This window comes from Pongo abelii, chromosome 12 (genome assembly GCF_028885655.2).
Source record: "Pongo abelii isolate AG06213 chromosome 12, NHGRI_mPonAbe1-v2.0_pri, whole genome shotgun sequence".
In the NCBI taxonomy this organism is placed as follows: Eukaryota; Metazoa; Chordata; class Mammalia; order Primates; family Hominidae; genus Pongo; species Pongo abelii.
In genome coordinates this window covers 57,623,033-57,643,981 of record NC_071997.2, presented here as the reverse complement: position 1 = coordinate 57,643,981, position 20,949 = coordinate 57,623,033, and the positions used below count along the sequence as shown (strand labels likewise).

Genomic DNA, 20,949 nt, shown 5'->3' with positions numbered 1-20,949 from the left:
TTAATTTTGAGAAACTTGGTGCGTGTATCCACGTCCTCTTATTAGTAAGTTTTCCTTATTAGTACAGCTGTGGGCATTTGAGTTTTTGGAGTGGCCGGAGCAAAGTCGCCACTCGAGGTCCCTGAGTGGCAGCCCAAGCACAATTCCGAGGCAGAACTCCCACCTTCACCTGGGTCTAGCTCCGCCTCTGCCTGGGTTAGGCCTCTCCTCCCCTCAGCCCCGCCTTCACTCAATCCCGATTGGCTGGAGGAAGAAGAAGGCCCGACCATTGGCCCCTTTTTGAGGGGGCGGAGCCGGGCAGTGTTTCATCCCTCAGCCTCAGGCCGAGCCGGACCGAGCCGAGAAGACCCGAGTGGGGCCGAGGCCGGTAGCCGCGGGGCCCAGAGCAGAAGCTGTAGCTCGCGCCGCACCCGCGGCCAGGCGGAGCCAAAGATGCCGGCCTCTGCTGCGCGGCCCCGCCCTGGTCCCGGGCAGCCTACAGCCTCGCCCTTCCCGCTGCTGCTGCTGCTGGCGGTGCTGAGCGGCCCGGTATCCGGCCGCGTCCCCCGCTCGGTGCCCAGAACCTCGCTTCCCATCTCTGGTAAGGCGCGGGCGCCCACGCCCTCAGCCCTTCGCGCCCACACCCACACCCACCTGCTCCTCAGACCGCGCGGCCGGACCCGGGCCTCTCAGCCTGGTGTATGGCGTTCCACGCCGCCCACGCCCCGCCGGGACCCGGGCGAGACCCTCGCGCTTCACCGCATCCTCTCTGCATCCCTCCCGCGCCCCCAAGCCCCTCATCCCCAGCTCGGGCCTCGAGCCTCGGTTCCCACGACACGCCCAGGCTGCCCCAGCGGGCCCTATTCCCAGAGCCGCAGGAGCGTCCAGTCCTCACCGTGCAGACTCGGACACTGAGGCCCAGAGCTTGGGTGGGGGCTGCCCGAGGTCGTTCATTTAGAAGTTCCGTCTCCCTTAGTCCCCTGTTTCCCCGCGCATACACCTGGGTCCATCATTCCAGCTTGACGCCCACTCTGCTTTCAGACCCATCAGTCTTTCATTCTACTCCAGCTTTCCATTCTGATCCCCAGGTCAGCATTTCCATCTTCTCCAGTTCATTTCCCTATCAGTTCTATACATCATCCGAGCCTCTTGGCCTTTCTGACAGCCCTAATCTTCCTAACCCTCTTCCTGCTCCCCTGACATCTCTGACAGCAGCTCCCATTCTCCCATTATTGGATCCACGTTAATTCTCCTAACTTCCTCAGTGTTCCTCGCTGCCTCTGCCCATTCCCTACATTGAATATTGGTAAACCATTCAATGTGTTGATGTAAAGTTCTGCTTAAATGATTTTTCAAGTCTTCAGAAGGAAAAATAGAGGAGGGGGATATGATCCTTTGAAAAGATGTGGAAGAAGCTAGGAGACGTCACAAGGTTAAAAGTGATCATTGGGGCAATTCACATTTTAGACTCTGCTGAGGTGGGTATGAGCATGGCCATGGACGTTGTTGTCTTCTCAGTGGGCATTGAGTGTTATTAGCACCTTGGGCAGACAGAACCAGTGAAGCCAAGAGTACAACCTGTTGGCAACAACTCTGGACTGGTTAATAGTAGTTTAGAGTTTAAACTCAGACTAGTGCCATATAGGGATGCTGTGATTCCAGAAGGCGAAGTTGTGGCCAGAGCCTGGGGTTTCAGTTTGCACCCGAGCAGTAGCCACAAAGTAAGTTGAGATTGCCAGGCTGGGTTGATGTCCAGGCATCCAGAGATGTCTAGATGGCAAGCAAGGTGAAGCGGAGTTGAGGATATGAGGGGAAGTTAGGTGATCCAGGGCTTATACTAAGCATAAGAGAGTGGGCAGGATACAGCACAGAGGTAAGTATGGGTGTGGGAGGATGGAGTGGGCGGGACTCACATCAATACATCTAGGAATGAATGGGTTGGTGTCCATTCTGCCGTCTTGAGGGTACTGAGCAGAGGAAGCAGGTAGAGCAGAGCTGTATTGGTGCAAGGGTAGGGTCCCCAGAACCAGAGGTTGAGCTAGGAAGGTAAATTCATGCCAACTTATTCCAATCTTCAAATAGATAAGAATTTTGAATGCTGATATGAGGTTTAGATTTTTTTTTTTTTTGAAACGGAGTCTTGCTCTGTCACCCAGGCTGGTGTGCAGTGGCATGATCTTGGCTCACTGCAACCTCTGCCTCCCGGGTTCAAGCAATTCTCCTGCCTCAGCCTCCAGAATAGCTGCGACTACAGGCACCCGCCACCATGCCCGGCTAATTTTTTGTATTTTTAGTAGAGACGGGATTTCACCATGTTGGCCAGGCTGGTCTCAAACTCCTGACCTCAAGTGATCCACCCACCTCAGCCTCCCAAAGTGCTGGGATTACAGGCGTGAGCAACCGTGTCCAGCTAGTGCTCTATTTTTATAGAAAAAGCATACTTACTGGATTGTGTGGTAAATATTCTGGCCTCATCTATCTCTAGTTCACTTGTCAAGGCTCTGTTTCTCCCCCATGGCTGCTAAATAAATGGTACTTGGAATAAAACAAACATTGGCCCCTTTGGTTTTGCTCTTGTGGACTTGACCCTTAGGAAGCGATGGCTAACATCACTCTCCTCTCTTCCTGCCAGAGGCTGACTCCTATCTCACCCGGTTCGCTGTCCCTCACACATACAATTACTCTGTTCTCCTCGTGGATCCTGCCTCCCACACACTTTATGTTGGCGCCCGGGACACCATCTTCGCTTTATCCCTGCCCTTCTCAGGGGAGAGACCGCGCAAGGTGAGAGACAAGAGAGGGAAGGACCCCTGACCCCGTAGCATGTGATTAAATCTATGATTTTATGAGTGTGTGTGTGTGTGGGGATTTCATAATAACTAAAGATGTAACAGCAGGGGTAGTAGGAGGGGGTGAGTTGGGAGATATGGGGGGAGATCATCCACTTTGTTATCTTAGCTAAGAGTATGGCGGGTCAGGGTGACTGGGGAGGATATGAAGGAGGTTCATGATGATGGGGAGGAGACCACAGTGACCAGGTTTCAGGTGACAATGGGCAGAGGGATCATTAAAATTACAATACTCTAGGGAAACAGCTTTCAAACTTTTTTTGACCATTATTAAGAACTACACAGTTTGAGCATCCCTAATCTAAAAATCCGAAATTCAAAATACTCCAAAATATGAAACTTTTTGTGTGCCAACATGGTACTCAAAGGAAATGCTCATTGGAGCATTTTGGATTTTGGATTTTCAAGTTAGGGATGCTCAACCAGTGTATATTCTGCGAATATCCCCAAATCTGAAAAAATCTGAAATGTAAAAGACTTCTGATCACAAGCATTTCAGATAAGGGATACTCAGTGTACACTGTGTATTGTGGCCCAGTACACAATTATGTACTGAAAGAAACCTTTCTTGAAACAATATCTTCCTCTTATAAGTGATACATTTTGATATATTCTATTTCATTAAAAATAATGTTGGTCATGATTTCAGAATTGATTTTATTATTCATTAATGGGTGGGACCTCCATTTGAAAAACAATGCTCTAGAGGGACTTTTGAAGTTCCCAAATTGATGGAGGTTATAGAACAGTTTAATCTCCTCTAACATCGAGGGAGTTTGATGTTAGGGGAATCTGGGTGAAATGATCACTTCTCCTTTCTCAGATTGACTGGATGGTTCCTGAGGCTCACAGACAGAACTGTAGGAAGAAAGGCAAGAAAGAGGTAGGTGTAAATCTGGGCCCTGTCTTGAGTGTCAGTTGAGACCTTGGCCCAGCCCTGACTCTCAGTCCCCTGTAATGCTCCCATCCCAATGGGCCCACGCAGAGACTCTAACACCATGCCATCACCCATCATCTCTGATCCCAAAGCTGCATCTAACTGTCCTGACGTTACCTTACCCTTCCTCGTACCTGCTGCTTCTGATTCTTTCTAACCGTCTCTGACCCCCAGGACGAATGTCACAATTTTGTCCAGATTCTCGCCATTGCCAATGCCTCTCACCTCCTCACTTGTGGCACCTTCGCTTTTGATCCGAAGTGCGGGGTTATTGTGAGTGACAGGGGTGGGAGGAGAGGGAGAGGGTGCCTGCACCAGTGTGAGTTACTTGGGGTGGTGGTGGGACGATGGGAAGGGTTTTCTGTGAGCGACCATGATGGGGGCATGGTCAAGGCAACCATTGTGCATGATAAGCATTGGGTGTAGGGGCTGTCCTCATGGGATGAGGGTATATATAAGCCACTGAGGGAGGGAAAGGGAGGTTGTCTGGAGAGGGTAAGATATACAAAGTGTAAAGAGAGACGTAGTGGGATAGTTAAGGAAGTTAGGGCTGCTGGTTGGGCTGGAGAAACAACAAATCCAGGGAGAGACTTCAGAAACCAGAAACTCATGTTTCCCTTGCCCTGTGTATGCTTTGTCCAGGCAGCCTGGGTCCATTTCTTAATTAGTGCAGCCCATTGCCTGTTTCTTCCTTTCATAGCATGTGACTGTCTCTTACCACCTTCTCCTACTTCCACTGCCAATCTCATTGTGTATGGGCTGTGACTCTCTCCTCTCATGGCTTCTGATGTCACTTCCACTAATGTAATATCTGCTGGCCCCATATTCTGGATCTTGCCTTCAGGTCGGGCACTCTGTCAATCATATTTTCTTATAGATCCTGTTTATTGCTGCTGAAGGCCTGGGCATCACCAGCCTCAAACACAGGCAGGCTTGGGACATGTGTATCTTAATCACATCTAGGCTAGTCATAATCTCTGGGACTGATGACTATTTCTGAATTCTCAGCTTTTCCCATCTGTTACACAGTAGTCAGCACTGGTCTTTTGGCAGCTCACATTTGTGACAAGCCCCTGGGGTGAGTCAGAAGTCTCACATATCCTTTATATCCAGTGGCTTCCCTTTCTGCTCTGTAGAGCAATAGGAGGGAGTATAACTGCTTCTTTTTTTGACCTAATCCTTAACTGTAGATCTTGTCTTGACTCTTCTGCAGTCCTCAGTAATCAGTGCCACCTGGATCGAGTCAGTGTGTATCTCTAAACCCCTCTTTGTTACATACCACCCTCATATCTCTGGCTTAGGATGCTAATCATAATCATATGCATGATTGCTCCAGTTAGTTCCCCTGGGCTGCCTTGGGGTGGGTTCGACTTATGTTGAGTCCTTTTCATAATGCAGGTGATACAGGCTCCCTACCGGCATCTGGATAGCTCTCTCATTCTGGAAAGGTTCCCAGTTCAGGGTGTTGGTGAAAATCTCTGTATCCCCTCAGGTAACATTGAGGTCTAATTTCCCTACAGTTCTCCTTAAGTTTATAAGGTAGCAGTGGTACTGCCATTGCCATATTTGTCCTTTTCCATTCTGCCAGGCTTGGGGATCCCATGGGTATGAATCCCAGAGCCATGGCTTATAGACAGTGTGATTGTTCTAAGTTAGTCTCCTAGGGCCTTTAATTCTTCCTTGTTTCTCTGAGGTGGGACTCTAGTGGTTGTTACATAAGGCATCTAGACAGAAAATGTTCTTTCTGGATATACCTGTCAGGATTGGTGTGACTTGGATGCCTATCTCTTCTTGAAGAACATCAGCAATGAGGAGTGAAGCCAGGGGTCTGTGTCCTGAACTCCCAAGAATTCAGCTCTTTTCCTGAACCCTCCTGTCTAGCAGGCTTATGAAATGAGGGCCCATCCTTTGGTCAAGGCTTGTTTGAAGGAGAATATAGAGACTAGCCTCAAGAGGTCAGCTCTGGTAACCCTTTGAGCCACATCCTATCTGCTCTGTAGACGTTTTGAAAGTTCTCTTCTGCCTTAACCTGTCTTATCCTACTACCCAGCAGCCCCAGTCTGCTTGACCAAGTTCTTCCTTTATCCTCACTGCTGAACCTCTCATGTCCTAGACTGATGACTTTGAGACTGTATATAAATAATTATCTGAGAGCTTTGTTCCAGACATAGCAACTTGCTCAAAGTTGATTGTGGAGAAATGAAGGTTCTTACAAAAAGGAAATTCCAGCATTGGATCTAAGGGCTCCCACTGTGGAGTGCTGTCCTTCAGTGATAGCTCATTGGACATTGGAGGAAAATATTGTAATTTGTTTTGTTGAGGGACCTCCAGCAGTTAACAGAGAAAAATGTTAGACTTCTAACAACAACAACAACAAACAACAACAATGACAACCATTCAATTGAGTGTCCGCTTGATGAAGACTTGGTATTAGGTACTTCACATTAAGGATTAAGTTTAATTCTTATCACCACATCATGATATTTAGGTATTATTTCCATTTTACAAGTAATGAAACTGAAGTTCAGAGAAATTAAGTATTGTGTCTAAGACTGAATAGCTAGCAGAGGCAGAACCAAAATTTAAACCTGTGTTTGTCTCTGGCTCTGTTCCACTATCCTGTCCCTCTAGTCTAGCCTGCAGCCCAGAAGACCTTATCTGTCTTCAATTTCTTGTGGCATTTGATGTGTTTTATGTATTAGGAACCATCTTTCTTTTCTTTGCTTTTTTTCTTAGTCACCTGGGAAAGGTGCTTTCTATGCGTTAAACTCCTCTTGGCCAAGGCCAAAGGACCAGTTCCAACCCATAGCTCAGAGAGAGCCTTCCTGTCCAGCTCCGGCTTTCAGCTTCAGGGACTTTGCTTTACCACAGCTGATTTTCAGAGACTATGCTGCTGACTAACACAATGATGATACAATGAAGAATCTCAACATTCAGATAGATAATATAGTGGAGTGGTCATGTGTCTTTCAGACCCGAGTTAAATGTCATTTTGACCATGCAATAATCATAACCTATCTAGTTAATAGGAGGCTCACTTCTTCAAAGGTTAGAAACCTGGATGATATGATGATGCTACTGGGGAAAACTGAAGAAGAACTAGTTTCAACATATTGAGTTTTAAGGGGCAGATGGGAAATCTCTGTGAGGAAGTCCAGCAGTCAAATAAAAATATGGGCTAGAGTTTAGAAGATATCAGATTTGGAGAGTTTGGGGAATGATTTGCATAGAATGTCTGGCTGGAAAGAATGAATGAGATCTTTGAAGCATATGTGAAAGCTACTAAGGGTAGATTCTTAGGATACACATGTGGGAGCTAGAAAGAAGAAGAAGGAAATAGAGAAATAACAGATAGGAGGGATTCCAGAAGGGCAGAGTTTCAGGAGAGTCAAGGAATAGAATATTTCAAGGAAGGGAGTGAGTCAAAAGTATCAAATGGTGCATAAAGGTTAAAGAGAATGAGAACTGAGAAAAAGTTCATCCCTTTAGTCCTTGGAGAAATGTAAGGCAGTAGTTATAGGCATAGAAAACATTATTTGTTTTCCAGGAATAACAGGTGATCTGGTTTGGATAGAACAAAGGTCATTTTGAGAAATAGTTGAAAATAAGTAGGTTTGGCTAATGAGGTTGTACTCCAGGCAATGGTGGGCTATTTTCTCATTCTCTTGCATAAAAATTTACTAAGTCAGTGACCAATACTTCAGATTAATCTTGGGTGGGTATTAGAATAACTTGGTTGGTGGGGGTGGCTAGATGATGTGGCGAAAGGCGTTTACTGCCATGGTTTAGGTGAGAGGTAAGAAGGGAAGCAGCAGCAGGTAAGTACCACATCTCTAGGTGCCCAACCATCTTGTTAATCTCTCACCAAACCCATCTTTCTTCTCAGGTGAGGATGCTCCCACTGTCACACAGCTGGAGTGCTGTGCCTCTGTGGAGTCCTCCATTCCAGCAGACTCTTCTGACCCAGCATTCCCTTTTTGGGGACTTCAAAAGTTTTAACAGGCCTTCTTCCAGACTCTCAGTAAAATAGAATCTTGTTTGTCATCTAGAACAAGAGATGAGTTAATTGGAGTGGGCTAGTAGTACACTTATGTTCAGGGGATATATATCAATATTTCTGTAACAGCTACCATGGAAGTAATTAGGCTCCAATGACACCATATGCCCACCCCAGTTTGTGAACTACAGATATTATACCTGGCATTTCCATGCCATAACTTTGACTCTCAACCAGCCACTGTTAACTTCCCTCTCAGTCCTTGGTTGAAATCATCCTTGTTTTTAGATGTTATCTTGAAGCCTCTCTTAGTGCCAAATGCTAGACTAAGGTAACTTCTGGCTGGCCCTGATGAAGCTCTTACACCTCTTGTTCCTTGCCCATGTCAGTCCCTCTGGAGTCCCTGGGTGAGAAAGGTACTTACCTACCAAACTCTCACATTCTGACCTGAGCTTCAGGTCATTCTTTACTGACTTTGCTGGTTCCCCTGTCCTCTACCCTTGGTCGTATGATGCAGCTCTGTCTTTCATCCTTTGCGGGGGAAATAGGAGGAGGATGGCCCTTGTCTCTCTAGGCCTCTGGGTTTCAGATGGTCCTTTATCAGCCTGCACTTCTCTTTATCCTTTCTAAGGTTTCCAGTCTTCAGGAGGCCTGCTTTCTTCCTGATCCTTCTTGTCATGTAGCATATTCTCCAGCCAGTTACAAACCCTACAGTTCAGCAGTGTTTCAGAGGAAAGACCCACCTTCAGCCTCTTAGGTGCTTCCTGGGCTGTCCTAGGAATTTCTTCATCAGGGCATGTGGGTGTTGGCTGCTGGGGGAATTGAGGGAAGAGGAATAAACTGATGAACAAAGGATAGCAGAGATGAGAAATGCAGGAGTAGATGGGGGCATCAGGAATAGCTGACCGGTAATATGGGGATGGTAGCTGGGGGTGGGGAGTGGAAGGGGAGAGGAATGGGAATTGACCTTTTCCTTCATCTGACCATCTTTGTAATTCTCACCATGAACCTTCCCTATGACCCCTAAACCAATTGCCCCCTTCTGGTCTATAGGACGTGTCCAGGTTCCAGCAGGTTGAAAGACTTGAGAGTGGCCGGGGGAAATGTCCTTTTGAGCCAGCTCAGCGGTCAGCAGCTGTAATGGCTGGTGAGTGGGGAGAGACAAGAACCTGTAACTTCTTGCTAATTGCCTCCTTCCCCATCCCTGCTGTTAGAATTTCTGTGTTCTTTCTTACCTTGGAATGTCTATTATTCTCATGTCTCTTTTTAGCCTTTCCTGTTCTTCCCTGAGTGCCTGTGTGATCACCTGCTTTTCCCCACCTAGTATGATATACCCAGGATTCTCTCCACAGAATGTGTCCTCTGCACCTCTAGTGTAATGTTTCCTCTCTTAACCTCATTTTCTTTTCTCATAGTGTTTTTATTCCTGTTAATAAGTGGAATATACTACAATGCATATTGTAATAAATTTGGAAAAAGTATAAAGAAGAACATGAAAAAAAATTCTAGAACAGCACTTTCCAAAAGAACTTTATGTAGCGATGGAAATGTTCTACATCTGCACTGTCCAATACAGTAGCCACTAGCTATTGTGGCTATAGAGCCCTTGAAATGTGACTAGTGTGACTGAAGGAAGGAATTTTAAATGGTATTTAATTTTACGTAAATAGTCCTGTGTGTCTAGTGGTACCATATTAGTGTAATTATAAAATATCTCTACTTAGAAAATTATTGCTAATATTTTAGGATATTTCCTATCCTGTATTAGTCCATTTGTGTTGCTATAAAGAAATACCTGAGACAGGGTAATTTATAAAGAAAAGAAGTTTATTTGGTTCATGGTTCTGGATGCTGGACATGAAACATAGTGCTAATATCTGCCTCTGGTGAGGGCCTTAGGAAGCGTACAGTCATGGCAGAGGGTGAAGGAGAGCCAGTGTGTCACATAGTGAGAGAGGGGGCAAGAGAGAGAGGGAGGAGGTGCTTTTTTAAACAGATCTTTCGTGAACTCAGAGTGAGAGCTTACTCATTAGTGCCAGGACAGCACCAAGCCATTCATGAAACATCTGCCTGCATGACCCAAACACCTCACACTAGGTCCACCTCCAACATTGGAGGTCACATATCAATGTGAGTTTTAGAGGGGACAAAACATCCAAGCCATATCATATCCTAAATGGATATTAATGTGTGTGCACACCCATGTACATTCATGCACATACATTTGCTGCCAGTCCTTTGTTGCTTAGGGGAGTCAGTAATGACTATTAAATAAATTCCTCCTAGTACTTCTTTTGAACAAGCTGCCTATGATTGCTCAAGTGTGAAATGATTCTATCACAAACCTAAACCTCTTCTGGAGAATGACTGTCTAATTTATTAGCAGCCACACAGCAAATTGTTTTTGTGCCACATAGCCTGAATTTTAGGTCAGACTACCCAACATACACCCTCCAAATTCAGTGAAAAGCCATTTTCTTGTGGTAGTGTAAAGCAGGTTAATGGAAATTTTATGAGCATGTGCACATTATAAAACTTTTAAATGTCATGCTACATGGATGTAGTTTTGAATTTTGTCATGTAATTTTATATCACAGGCATTTCTATATAATTTAAAAATTCAGTGTAAAGATAATGTTTAATGACATGTTACTCATTTTGCTAACATACCATGAATTAAACAATTCCAAATTATTTATATAAATTTAATTAGTTCAAAGATTTTGCTATTATCCATATTACTGTAATGAACATCTTTGTGCATAAATTTTTGCTCACATTTTAGGTTGTCCTCTTAAGATTCCTAGAAATGGATTACTGTATCAAAGGGTGTGAACATTTAATGGCTCATTATCTGTCGCTAATTGAGTTTCTAGAAAGGGTATACCAATTTACACCCTAAATCAGCAGTGAATGAGAGTGGCTTTTCTCTCATATAAATTTCACCAGAATGTATTGTTATCATTTAAAAAAATCTTTGCTATTTTGAGACTAAAAATGACACCTTGTTTTTATTTGTATTTCTTTGAATATTAGTGAAGTTGAATGTTTTTCATGTTTTAGTACTTATTTTTATTTCTTCTTTGGTAAATCCTCTGCTCATGTTCTTGGACCAGTTAACAGGTAGGATATTAGTGTTTCAATTACATATCTTTTCCTTTGCGATTGTATATAATTTTTAAGCTCAATTCTTCACTTAAAGAGCAGGTAACATTTTTTCTTAAAAATTTTTTCCAAACATATAACTCTTTGATCTGTTAATATTTGGCGTTATTTTGATGAATCGTATGAGAGAGGGATCTAAATTAATTTTTCCCAGCTAGCTAATCAGTTGACTCAGTATCATTCATCATACTGTTTTTTTGTTTCCTTGCTGACTTTTTTTTTGCCAACTTTATCATAAAATTAATTTTTGCCTATATTTTTGGGAAATATTTTATGTAAAACAAAAATTGGGACACAAGATCTAACTATGAAAATTTTTTCCTATGCATGACTTTATTTTTTAGGGAAAGTTTTAAAAGCTGTACAAATTAAATCACTCTTTTTTTTTTTTTTGAGACAGAGTCTTGCTCTCTTGCCCAGGCTGGAGTGCAGTGGTGCGATCTCCACTCACTGCAAGCTGCGCCTCCTGGGTTCACACCATTCTCCTGCCTCAGCCTCCCAAGTAGCTGGGACTACAGGCACGTGTCACCATGCCCGGCTAATTTTTTGTATTTTTAGTAGAGACAGGGTTTCACTGTGTTAGTCAGGATGGTCTCGATATCCTGACCTCGTGATCTGCCCACCTCGGCATCTCAAGGTGCTGGGATTACAGGCGTGAGCCACCGCGCCTAGCCATTAAATCACTCTTTAGTCTTATAGTTAATGACTTATCTTTTTCTGCAAAATAAAAAAAAGTTTTTGAAAATGAGCATAAAGTATATGTTGACTAAATACAGTATTTTGAGTTGTCATGATTATCATTATCTATTGTTGAAATTGATGAGACCTTCCTTATACTCATACATGTTTGAATAAAACAGTTTAGTCGATAGTTTATTTTTCTAGGTTTTTAATCAACATCTTTGGTGACAGAGTCATTAAGAAAGATTTCTGAGTTTTCGTGGTTGTGATATCTCTTGAGTCTATAAAATTGTTTATCAGCAAAATGACATCTTACTTGCAACAATCTAAGATAATCATTTATCGTACTTTTGTTTCAAGCAGTAATTTTTGTTTTGTTTTGTTTTTTTTTTTGTTTTTTTGAGATGGAGTCTCGTTGTGTCGCCCAGGCTGGAATGCAGTGGCGCCATCTCGGCTCACTGCAACCTCCGTCTCACAGGTTCAAGTGATTGTCCTGCCTCAACCTCCTGAGTAGCTGAGATTACAGGCGCCCACCACCACTCCCAGCTAATTTTTGTATTTTTAGTAGAGATGGGGTTTCACCATGTTGGTCAGGCTGGTCTCAAACTCCTGACCTCATGATCTGCCCGCCTCGGCCTCTTAAAGTGCTGGGATTACAGGCGTGAGCCATTGCACCTGGCCTCAAGCAGTAAAGCATGTTTAGCCCTCTGTGAGTAATTTCTCTTTATTAGGTCAGCAAGTGAATTCGTATTAGAATGTGGTTTAAGAATACAAATTTCCAGTTTTAGTAAATGTGCTGCTGAAGCGAGCACAAGAATACAAATTTCATAAAGATCGTTATAAGACAAAGTGGGAAGAACATTTTCAAAAAGGTTTTAAGTCTTTTTTTTTTTAATAAAATTCAAGGTTACCTTTCAGTTGATAATTGATGGAGGCGATCAGAACTCACTTCCTAATGGTTTAGAATGGTTAGCTTCAGTTAATGTGGAAACTCTATGTCTCTAGCTGTCTCAGATCCAAATCATAGTCAATACTAATATTATACATTTTCATCTAAAGTTATTACTTTACAGGGTTATAATTTAAAAGTTTTTCCTGGTCTGATATAAGTGCTATCATTTACTTGGGGCTTTCAAGAATGATTCATTATGCCTTGCTTTGCCTCTGTTTTGAAAATAGCAGTATAGAAATAGTGGTAACATTATATAAAAATTAGAACCAAAATTCCCAATTAGGTTCTGTAAAAATGTCCTTAAAGATAATAGCAGTATTTTGAAATGAAAAGAGCTTTTAATTATGAAAATATGATTAGAATATAATAGGAGTATTTACTTAAAATTGTAAAAATTACAATGTGCATTGTAGAAAATTGAGAAAATGTAGAAATATATAAAGAAGAAAGTAAAAATGTTATTTGTAATTCTGTCATTACCAAGTAACCACTATTATTATTTTGGAGTATTTTGAGTGTTTTCTTCTACTTTGTCTATGTGTCTGTGTATTTATTATAACTTGGAATTATGTATATTTCATTTACTATTGTATACTGAGCATTTTCTCATCATAGAAATTGTTTCTTCAAAACATGATTTTTAGTAGTTGCATACAATTACATAATTTGTACTGCATACGTAGATGGATGTAGCATGATTTAATTATTTCTATATAATTATACATTCAAATTTTAAAATTATTGTTTTTATAAATAATGTTGCAGCGGGAATCCTTTTACATAATTCTTTGCATTAATCTACTTAATTGCATATGAGCCAATCCAAAAAGTGGAATTGCTAGGTGTAAGAGTGTAGATTTTGATGGTGCTTGATGGATTCGGACAAATTAATTGCTCTCCAGTTAGTCCTACCAGCAATGGCTACCAGCAGTGGCTAAAGGGCCCGTCCCATTGCCAGTCCCAAGTAATACGTACAAACAAACAGTGACCTCCTACAAAATCCAGTATGATATATATATATTTTGACTGGCATTTCTTTTAGTGAGGTTGAACAATTTTCATATGTTTATTGGTACTTCTGTTTCTTTTGGGAAAGCCTCCGAAATCTTATTTTCAAATACAAAGTTTATCTGTACTGTACTTAGATACAATTAAGAAAATGATCTCATTGTCTTTATTTATGCTATTCTAATTTGGAAAAATATGAATATTTTGACATTCACATTAGCCTAAGAACATCAGTGATTCCTTCTCAGTCTCCTTGATAGGCCTTTTGTCTTCTGCTCATTCTTAAATGTTGGAGTTCCTTAGGCTTCTACCTAAGAGCCTCTTCTCTTCTCACTCTATGTAGTTGTGATCTCAATGAGCCCCATGGCTTCTGCTTCCACTGCATTCTGATGGCTCCCAAATCTACATCTACCTCCTGGACATTACCTGGAGGTACAGAGCACACATCCAACTGCCTTCCACACATCTTCAGTTGGATGTCCCACAGGAATCTGAAAATCATCATGTCCCAAATTGAGCTCATCATCTTTACTCACCTCCCCCAAACCTGCTTCTCCATCAGTCTTCCCTTCTCTGAGTGTATAGTGCCATACTCACTCAGGTACCCAAGCTAGAGACAGCAACCAGTTGTCTTTGGGCCTCCCTATCACATCCTATAATAGATAGGGTTTCTATCAAGAAGAGCAGAAGACTTTGCTCTTTCTCGTTGGGAACCCATCCTGTGTTTTTATCATATGGTTTTGGTATCATTGCATCTTGTGATGAACACATCTGCCAAGGAGCTCTGCAAATGTTCCAGATGCACTGCATGCTGCCAGCATTTTGAGGCCAAGTCTACCTCTTAAATCTCCGAGACTAGTATTCACACATGAAAACAAGACAGTTACAGAAATCCTACGTGGCCAACAGAGGGAAAGGTAGAGTCAACACTGCATCTCCAATCATCTAATTGTGCCCAATAATAGGCTTTAAAAAAAAATTTTTTTTTTAAATATCCAGCTGGCTCAATCCTTAAATAAGGAAAAGACTTTTTGAGTAGGAGCTATCTATCCTGAAAAATGTCTGACCATGAGAAGAAAAGGGAGTGGAAGAAGAAAGGCCAAGGCATGTAAAAAATCGGTTGTGTTTTGTTTTTTTTTTTTTTTTGGAGACAGAGTCTTGCTCTGTCGCCCAGGCTGGAGTGCAGTGGCGTGATCTCGGCTCACTGCAACCTCCGCCTCCTGGGTTCAAGTGATTCTCCTGTCTCAGCCTCCCAAGTAGCTGGGATTATAGGCATGCGCTGCCATGCCCAGCTAATTTTTATATTTTTAGCAGAGACAGGGTTTTGCCATGTTGGCTGGGCTGGTCTCGAACTCCTGACCTCAGGTTATCCACCCGCCCCGGCCTCCCAAAGTCCTGGGATTACAGGCATGAGCCACCGTGCGTGGCCAAAAAAAAAAAAATTAGCTTTTTAAAACTAATGTACAAGGCTAGGTGTGGTAGCTCACACCTGTAATCCCAGCAATTTGGGAGGCCAAGGCGGGAAGATTGCTTTAGCCCAGGAGTTCAAGACCAGCTGGGGCAACATACTGAGACCCTGTCGTTAAAGATGGGGTCTTTAAAGGCCCCGTCTTTAAAAATGACCCTGTCTTTAAAAAAAATTAGCCAGGCATAGTGGCGCATGCCTGTGGTCCCAGCTACCTGGGAGGCTGAGGTGGGAGAATTGCTTGAGCCCAGGAGGTTGAGGCTGATCATGCCACTTCACTCCAGCCTGGGTGACAAAGTGAGACCCTGTCCTAAAAACAAAAAGTAGGCTGGGCATGGTGGCTCACGCCTGTAATCCCAGTACTTTGGGAGGCCGAGGTGGGCAGATCATGAGGTCAGGAGTTTGAGACCAGCCTGGCCTACACAATGAAACCCTGTCTCTAATAAAAATACAAAAATTAGCTGGGCGTGGTGGAGGGTCCCTGTAATCCCAGCTACTTGGGAGGCTGAGGCAGGAGAATCACTTGAACCTGGGAGGCGGAGATTGCAGTGAGCCGAGATAGCGCCATTGCACTCCAGCCTGGGCAACGGAGCTAGACTCCGTCTCAAACAACAACAACAACAAAAAAACAAAAGGTAACAAACAAAAAACTAATGAACTGATAATTCCTATTGTAACTTCCCTTTAAAAGGAAGCATTTTGATGCCAGAATAGAAATTTTAAACCCCCAGGCTGTAGAGAAATATTCACTGCCATGACACATGTTTACAGGCTTTCCATCTGGGCAAGTTGGGATCTATTTTTACACATAATTATGATTTTTCTTTGGCTGTGTTTCTTCGTCTTTTGTGACTTTCAATGTCTTTTTTTTTGTATTTTCAAAAAGAAAATATCTTAGTTTTTTGCACTATAAACTTAAAAGATGCTAATTACAAAAAACAAGGATTATTCAATGAATAATCTTTCCTATGCTTGCAGGCATATATACATATTTTTAAAAAAATAAAAATAGGGTTGAATTATTCCTGGTGGTGTTTTCTAACCTGCTTGTTGAGCAAACTCATCACTGTGGGAATTACTCACTTTTGCACATCATCTTTTGCCAATGGCAGATGTGGCCTTGATCCATTCAGCAATAATTTGCCAAACAGTTGTATGGTCAGTGTTATTATATAAACAATGTATCACAATCACAAGATTTGGAATTGAGAGTGTCCTGAAGAGTCCAGGACATGTGGTGATCTTGTGGACTCCTATGCTCAATATTGAAATGGTTGCTATTCCTTCTGCTGTATAGGGATGTGTACGTGTATATCTGTCTGTCTGTCTGTAAGATGTGCTGCAAGCCCCTTCGTACTCTTAGGGCACCTGGAGCCCTGCTACTTGCTCCCAAAGTGTCTGATCCCTCCTGCTGTTTCATAGTGTCAGTGATCCTTGGCTGTTCCACTCTGAGTGACTGTGCACTTCTCAGTATTTCTGGGCTCCAGTGTTGCTGACTCCCACGTTGGTCACTTAGGAAGTTTTGTGACCTCCATCTACTGCTGAGTCTTTGCATGGTTATCTGTGGTCCTTTACTGTTTCCAGAATATTTATGATTGTTTTTCTCCAACCCTACGTACCAAGTCATGCTCCCAGCGTCTGCTTTACCACATCTCCTATTCTTAGGGTATCCATGACACGGCTTCTGCCAGGGTTTTGGTTTTAGAGCATTTAATGTGTCATGCTCTTAGGGCACATTTTCAAACTCTGGCCTCTGTGTCAACTTTTCCCCACTTGGAAATACAGAGGGTTGGCTCATTTGCTGCTCCATTTTCTGCCAGGACCTTTGACCAATACTTAGTTTTTCTTTACTGAAATTTTCTAGAAAGGAATGGAATATCTTTGTATAGCTTCCCCCTCTTCTGGTGGCAGATCAAGCATATGGCCCTTTGAAGTTTCATAAGGAGCTTTAACTAACATGAATGAATGTCAACCATGTGCCAGGCCTTAGCTAGGTCTCTTTATTTATCTTATTTAACCCTTAGCACTATTCTGAGTGGAAGATGGCATTATCTCTATTCTGCATTTGAGGAACCTGAGGCTTAGGAAAGTTACTTTGCCCAAGATCATAGTACTAATACTTAGGTACTAGTATTAATACAAGTACTAGTACTTGAGTTCAAACCCAAGTCTTCCTGGCTCCCAAACACTTGGATTCTTTTTATAATTGCAAATAATGGAATAGTCTCACTTCACCACCCCAAAAGAAGGCTTTCAACCCTGCACTGCTGCCCTTGTAGGGCTCTGGCCCTCTTGTTCTGTGCGTAGAGTGTTTCTTCGGTGCTGGTTACCTTTCTGGTGCCTGAGACATGCCGCTTCTCTGGAGCATCTGTGATCCCAGGATGATCACGCTTCCCTCCAAGTGGCCCCCCACTCTCTGCTGCTTCCCCCAGTGTGCATGAGCCCTGTGGTTCTGGTTGAGGTTTCATGCATCCGCTTCCAGCACATCAGCCTGTCTTGCTTCTCTAGCCTCTGACTTGATCTTCTCTGTTGCCTTTGGTAGCTCTCCCCTTAAATGAGTGCTCTCTTCTGGCTTTACCTTTTTCCCTGGCTATGACTTTCATGTCATGACTTAAGCATGAAGTATGATGACTCCCAAGTTGCTGACTCTGGCCCTGTTCCCAGGCTCTTCCCTTAATTGCTTTCCAGGATCTCTGACCGATGTCCTGAAGGCACTTCAACCTTAGGATGTGCAACAAGTGGACTCATTTCCTCTCTAGCTGCCTCTTTTATGGGCCTTATTCTATCATTTGCTGGCTTGGTTAATAATGTCACCACCGACTATCATCAGTCTTAGAAGCTAGAAACCTTGAGAGACATTGGTTTACTCCATCCTGTCTCATCTCATATTCAGTTGATGAATTTCAAATCCTGTTAATGGATTCTACCTCAGAAATACCTTCCAAATCCAGCCCTTTTATTTCCTCTGCCTCTGCCTTACTTTGGGCCTTACATTCTTGCCTGGACTGTATGAATAGCCTTTTAAGTAGCATTATCTTTTTAAAAAACAAAACTGTTTATATCACTTTCCTCCTAAAAAAAGAAATCTCTGCAGTTTTATTCTTACCTGCAGGGTAAAGTGCATATCTGCTGGCATGGCAGAGCAGACTAACCACAGCTGAGTGCCCATCCCCATACCTCCAGCTTCCTCTCTGCTCACTGGCCCTGCCCAGCAGCCTCTCTGCCCCCACATGGCTGAGCATGGCTACCCTCTTCACTGGTTGCTTGTCTTCCTCCCTGAAGTCCTCCTTCCATCTGGCAAATTTCTCATTCCCATACCCAGCTCACATTGTTGCCTCTGAGATACTGTTCCCTCAGGTAGATATAGCTGGGTCCCCTATATCTGTTAGTCTGTGCCTCCCAGAATCTGATTACACACTTGTCTTCCTGACTCACATGGGGGTTCTTGGGGCCAGGGATTTACTTAGCACCGGCACAGTTCCTTGTACATAGTAGCTGGTGAAGGCATGCCACCTTGTTCTCTCCAGAGTGCCTTTGATACTCAACACACCTCCAGGGTGTTCATGACTTGGTACTACTCTCTGATTCATTTTCCTCCTACTCATGTCAGAGCCCTTGGTGGTGGTACTCAGAGTGGCTACAGTTCTCTCCCATTCAACCCACAGAGCTGAACCCCCCTTCCTTCCCAGAGTGTCTGTGATTTGTCTCTTACTCAATCTCCACTATCCCTGGAGCACCTCTGCCCCTCCACTGTACTAGGAGAGAGGACCTGATTCCTTGTTGCTTCTCCTGGCTGCCTGTGAAATCTCCACTCATCTCCTAGGCTAGTATCTCTCAAAGTGAGGTCCTGAATCACCTGCATCTGATTACTCTGATTGCTTCTTCAAAATGCAGGTTCTTGAGCCAAGCCCAGCTCTACTGAATGAGAATTGCTGGCCCAGGGATCTGCATTTAAATCACTTCCCCAAGTGAGTCTAGTATTCTCTAAAATGGTGACTTCTTCCAAAGCAGTGTACGCCCACTAATGTTCAGAAAGAACATTCATTCCCTGAGACATTTACCATAGTGGGACAACTTAAATAAGATTGGGACCTGTTACAAAGCAAATGCCCCTTTTGGAGAGTCACAGTACAATCAGCACATTACAGGATTACTGAAACAGCAACAAAAATCCCCAGAGAAACAAGCTTGATTTTTATGAGGGACGCCTTTATTCTCATACACATGGACATTTCTGCACAGTATTTTCTTAATCCTGGTTTCCCTGACTGCCCTGGAGCAGTTTATGTCTAGATTTCCTTAATTGCGATAATGCCTGTGTGATTATCACACAGATGTGATAATCACATCTGTGATGTGCTCAGCAGAGTCTGGCACTCATGGGTGCTTAGTCCCTGAGAGTCGCTGCCCTGCTTTATGCCCTACTCTGCCTGTGACCTCTGTTGCTTCCCTCAGTGGGTCCCTGATAGCCCATCTCCTCCCTGTCGCCCTGCAGGGGGGGTCCTCTATGCTGCCACTGTGAAAAACTACCTGGGGACGGAGCCAATTATCACCCGAGCAGTGGGTCGTGCTGAGGACTGGATTCGGACAGACACCTTGCCTTCCTGGCTGAACGGTGGGGAGAGGGGGAGGGGTCCTCTGGGGGGACCGATGGGGTGGAGTCTGGGAAGTCCTAGGTTGCATCTGTGAGGATCTGAGGCCACTGGTATTCCCAGCCCCAGCCTTTGTCGCAGCCGTGGCCTTGAGCCCAGCCGAATGGGGGGATGAAGATGGAGACGACGAAATCTACTTCTTCTTTACGGAGACTTCCCGAGCATTTGACTCATACGAGCGCATTAAAGTCCCACGGGTGGCCCGTGTGTGTGCGGTGAGACCCCATCCCAGCTGTCTGTCTGTCGTCTCCTGCTCTGTCTGTCCCCCTGTCTTATCTTTTCCTCTTTGGGTCTCTGTCTTTGAATCTCTCCTGTGTCTCCTATTTTCTCTGCCTTGACTTCTCTTCTGGGAGCTTGAGGAATGTGAGAGAGAGGCTCTGGCCTCTTTGACACCCACAATTACCGTTGTGACACACTGTCTACAGGAGGTGGACTAGTGTAGAGGTTAAAGGGAGGAACTGGTGACAGATAGACCAGGGTTCAAGTCCCTGCCCTACCCACCGTTTAACTGCCTTTGCAACTCTGTCCAGGTTCTTTAGTGTCTTTGAAACTTGTCTATAAAAAGAGGATAATAATGATGCCTGTCCGTGAGGGCTGTTTGAGGATTAAATGAGGTAACTTATGTAAAACACATAATACAGCACTTTATAAGGGCACAGTTAACTTAGTCACTGTCATTGTTATTGTGACCCCTTCACCCTCGTATCTCATTATCCCCACAGCTACTCTGTGTGGCTCTCTGTCCTTGCATTTGTATGTATCTGTCTCCCCATCTGTCTGTCTGCCCTGAAGTCAGGGAGGAAACTTAAATTGGTCTCCATGCTCCTTGCCCAATGATGATCATCTAAAGAGAACCTCCCATGTGTTTGTCATCCCAGGGGGACCTCGGGGGCCGAAAGACCCTCCAGCAGAGATGGACGACGTTTTTGAAAGCTGACCTGCTCTGTCCAGGGCCTGAGCATGGCCGGGCCTCCACTGTCCTGCAGGATGTTGCTGTGCTTCGACCTGAGCTTGGGGCAGCGACTCCCATCTTTTATGGCATCTTTTCTTCCCAGTGGTGAGGGGTCTTGGTGTGGAGGAGAGTTACAGGATGGGAGATACGTGGGGTTGGCACAATGTCAGTGTTGTCTCTTCCAGAGGGGGCAGACTCTCCCGCCTTTGGCTGCATGGTTCCCTGTGCGTTTCTCAGGGGTCATCTCATTTGACAAGGGATGAGTTGCTATCCCCAGACCCCTCCAGATATCCAGCTCCAACCTGTGAATTC

General features: G+C 44.0%; 1 protein-coding gene across 4 annotated transcripts in view; it reads left to right on the top strand.

Annotated features, from left to right (window-relative positions):
* The first annotated feature begins 298 nt into the window (after nt 1–298).
* The window catches only part of SEMA4F (ssemaphorin 4F), a 38,963-nt gene continuing 18,312 nt past the window's right edge, over nt 299–20,949 (top strand). The window contains exons 1-8 of one of the 4 annotated variants that reach the window (XM_024242731.3): nt 303–580; nt 2,612–2,763; nt 3,652–3,711; nt 3,940–4,038; nt 8,816–8,909; nt 19,529–19,648; nt 19,749–19,900; nt 20,564–20,742. In XM_024242731.3, coding sequence (XP_024098499.2) covers nt 433–580; nt 2,612–2,763; nt 3,652–3,711; nt 3,940–4,038; nt 8,816–8,909; nt 19,529–19,648; nt 19,749–19,900; nt 20,564–20,742 — 1,004 coding nt within the window. In that variant the 5' untranslated portion in view covers nt 303–432. Of the gene's footprint in view, nt 581–2,611; nt 2,764–3,651; nt 3,712–3,939; nt 4,039–8,815; nt 8,910–19,528; nt 19,649–19,748; nt 19,901–20,563; nt 20,743–20,949 lie in introns of all 4 variants that reach the window. The other 3 variants (XM_024242734.3, XM_024242732.3, XM_063713585.1) reach the window with 3 other exon arrangements.